The following is a 1,011-nucleotide window of genomic DNA, read 5'->3' as shown; positions in this document are numbered from 1 at the left end:
AGGGAGAGGAGCTGCCGCCATGTCCGCAAATCTGCAATGGATGGTCGTGAGGAACTGCTCCAGTTTCCTGATCGCGAGGAACAAGCAGATGTACAGCACCGAGCCCAAGAACTTGAAAGCCCGCACCTCCTTACGCTACAACAGACCGATACACTGCAAGATGGTAGGCGTTGAGCCCGCTGCTGGCCACAAGGGGGTTGTGGTCGTCCTGAAAAGGAGGTCAGTCCAGGGGAAGCCAGCCACCTCCTATGTTCGGACCACCATTAACAAGAACGCCAGGGCCATGCTCAGCAGCATCCGGCACATGATCCCCAAGAACAAGTACCTTCCCGACCTTCGAATGGCTGCCATCCACACAGCCAGCGCCATCCTATGCAGCCAGAGCCTGTGATGGTGAAGAGGAAGCGGACTTGAGCCACCAAGAGCTCCTGAGTTGCCCTCGCCCAGAGCAATAAAGAGAACTGCCCTACAAAAAAAGAGAACAATCTGTGAATAGATCAAAGTTTGATCTCTAGGTGTGTCCTTTATTCAGGTCCGATGGGGTATCATACTCTGGCCCAAGAGTCTGTCCTTTGTACTCCCTCAGGGGCTCCCTGCTCTGCTCCCACAGTTGCTCTGCCGCATGCATGCCTTTGCTTTGCCTCGATGTCACAGGGTCAGTCTGGGCCAGTCACGACACTGAGTCTCCAGTGATGTCCCCCTTAGGGCCCTGGGCCAGCAAGGGACGGCGTGTCTCATAGTGGGATCAGCCATATTGTCCACTCTGTGCATTGGCTGTTCAGAGTGGGGATATTGTCCTGCAGGCCTGGCGGGTCAGGATGTGCTCCACTCTCTCTTCCTTCCCCTTCATTTGCTCTCATTTGCTCTGATCAGACATGCCCCTCTCCCCTAGCTGCAGCTTCAGTGCCATGTTCTAAAGTAAATTCTTCTGGGGGGAGGGCCAGTTGTCCACATAGCTATGATGGGGGCTGAGTCTTCAGGCCCCTCCACTGGCTCACTACCCCTTGCCGG

General features: G+C 55.5%; 1 protein-coding gene across 1 annotated transcript; it reads left to right on the top strand.

The window, feature by feature from the left end:
* Positions 1–19: 19 nt before the first annotated feature.
* On the top strand, positions 20–391 carry LOC101644760 (60S ribosomal protein L28-like). The gene has a single exon (XM_045293953.1). The coding sequence runs from the start codon at positions 20–22 to the stop codon at positions 389–391; it is 372 nt and encodes a 123-aa protein (XP_045149888.1).
* Positions 392–1,011: the final 620 nt, after the last annotated feature.

The sequence above is a fragment of the Echinops telfairi genome, unplaced genomic scaffold (genome assembly GCF_000313985.2).
Source record: "Echinops telfairi isolate 266 unplaced genomic scaffold, ASM31398v2 ScPeMD7_2309;HRSCAF=2872, whole genome shotgun sequence".
Taxonomy (NCBI): Eukaryota; Metazoa; Chordata; class Mammalia; order Afrosoricida; family Tenrecidae; genus Echinops; species Echinops telfairi.
This window is presented reverse-complemented; position numbering and strand designations above follow the sequence as displayed.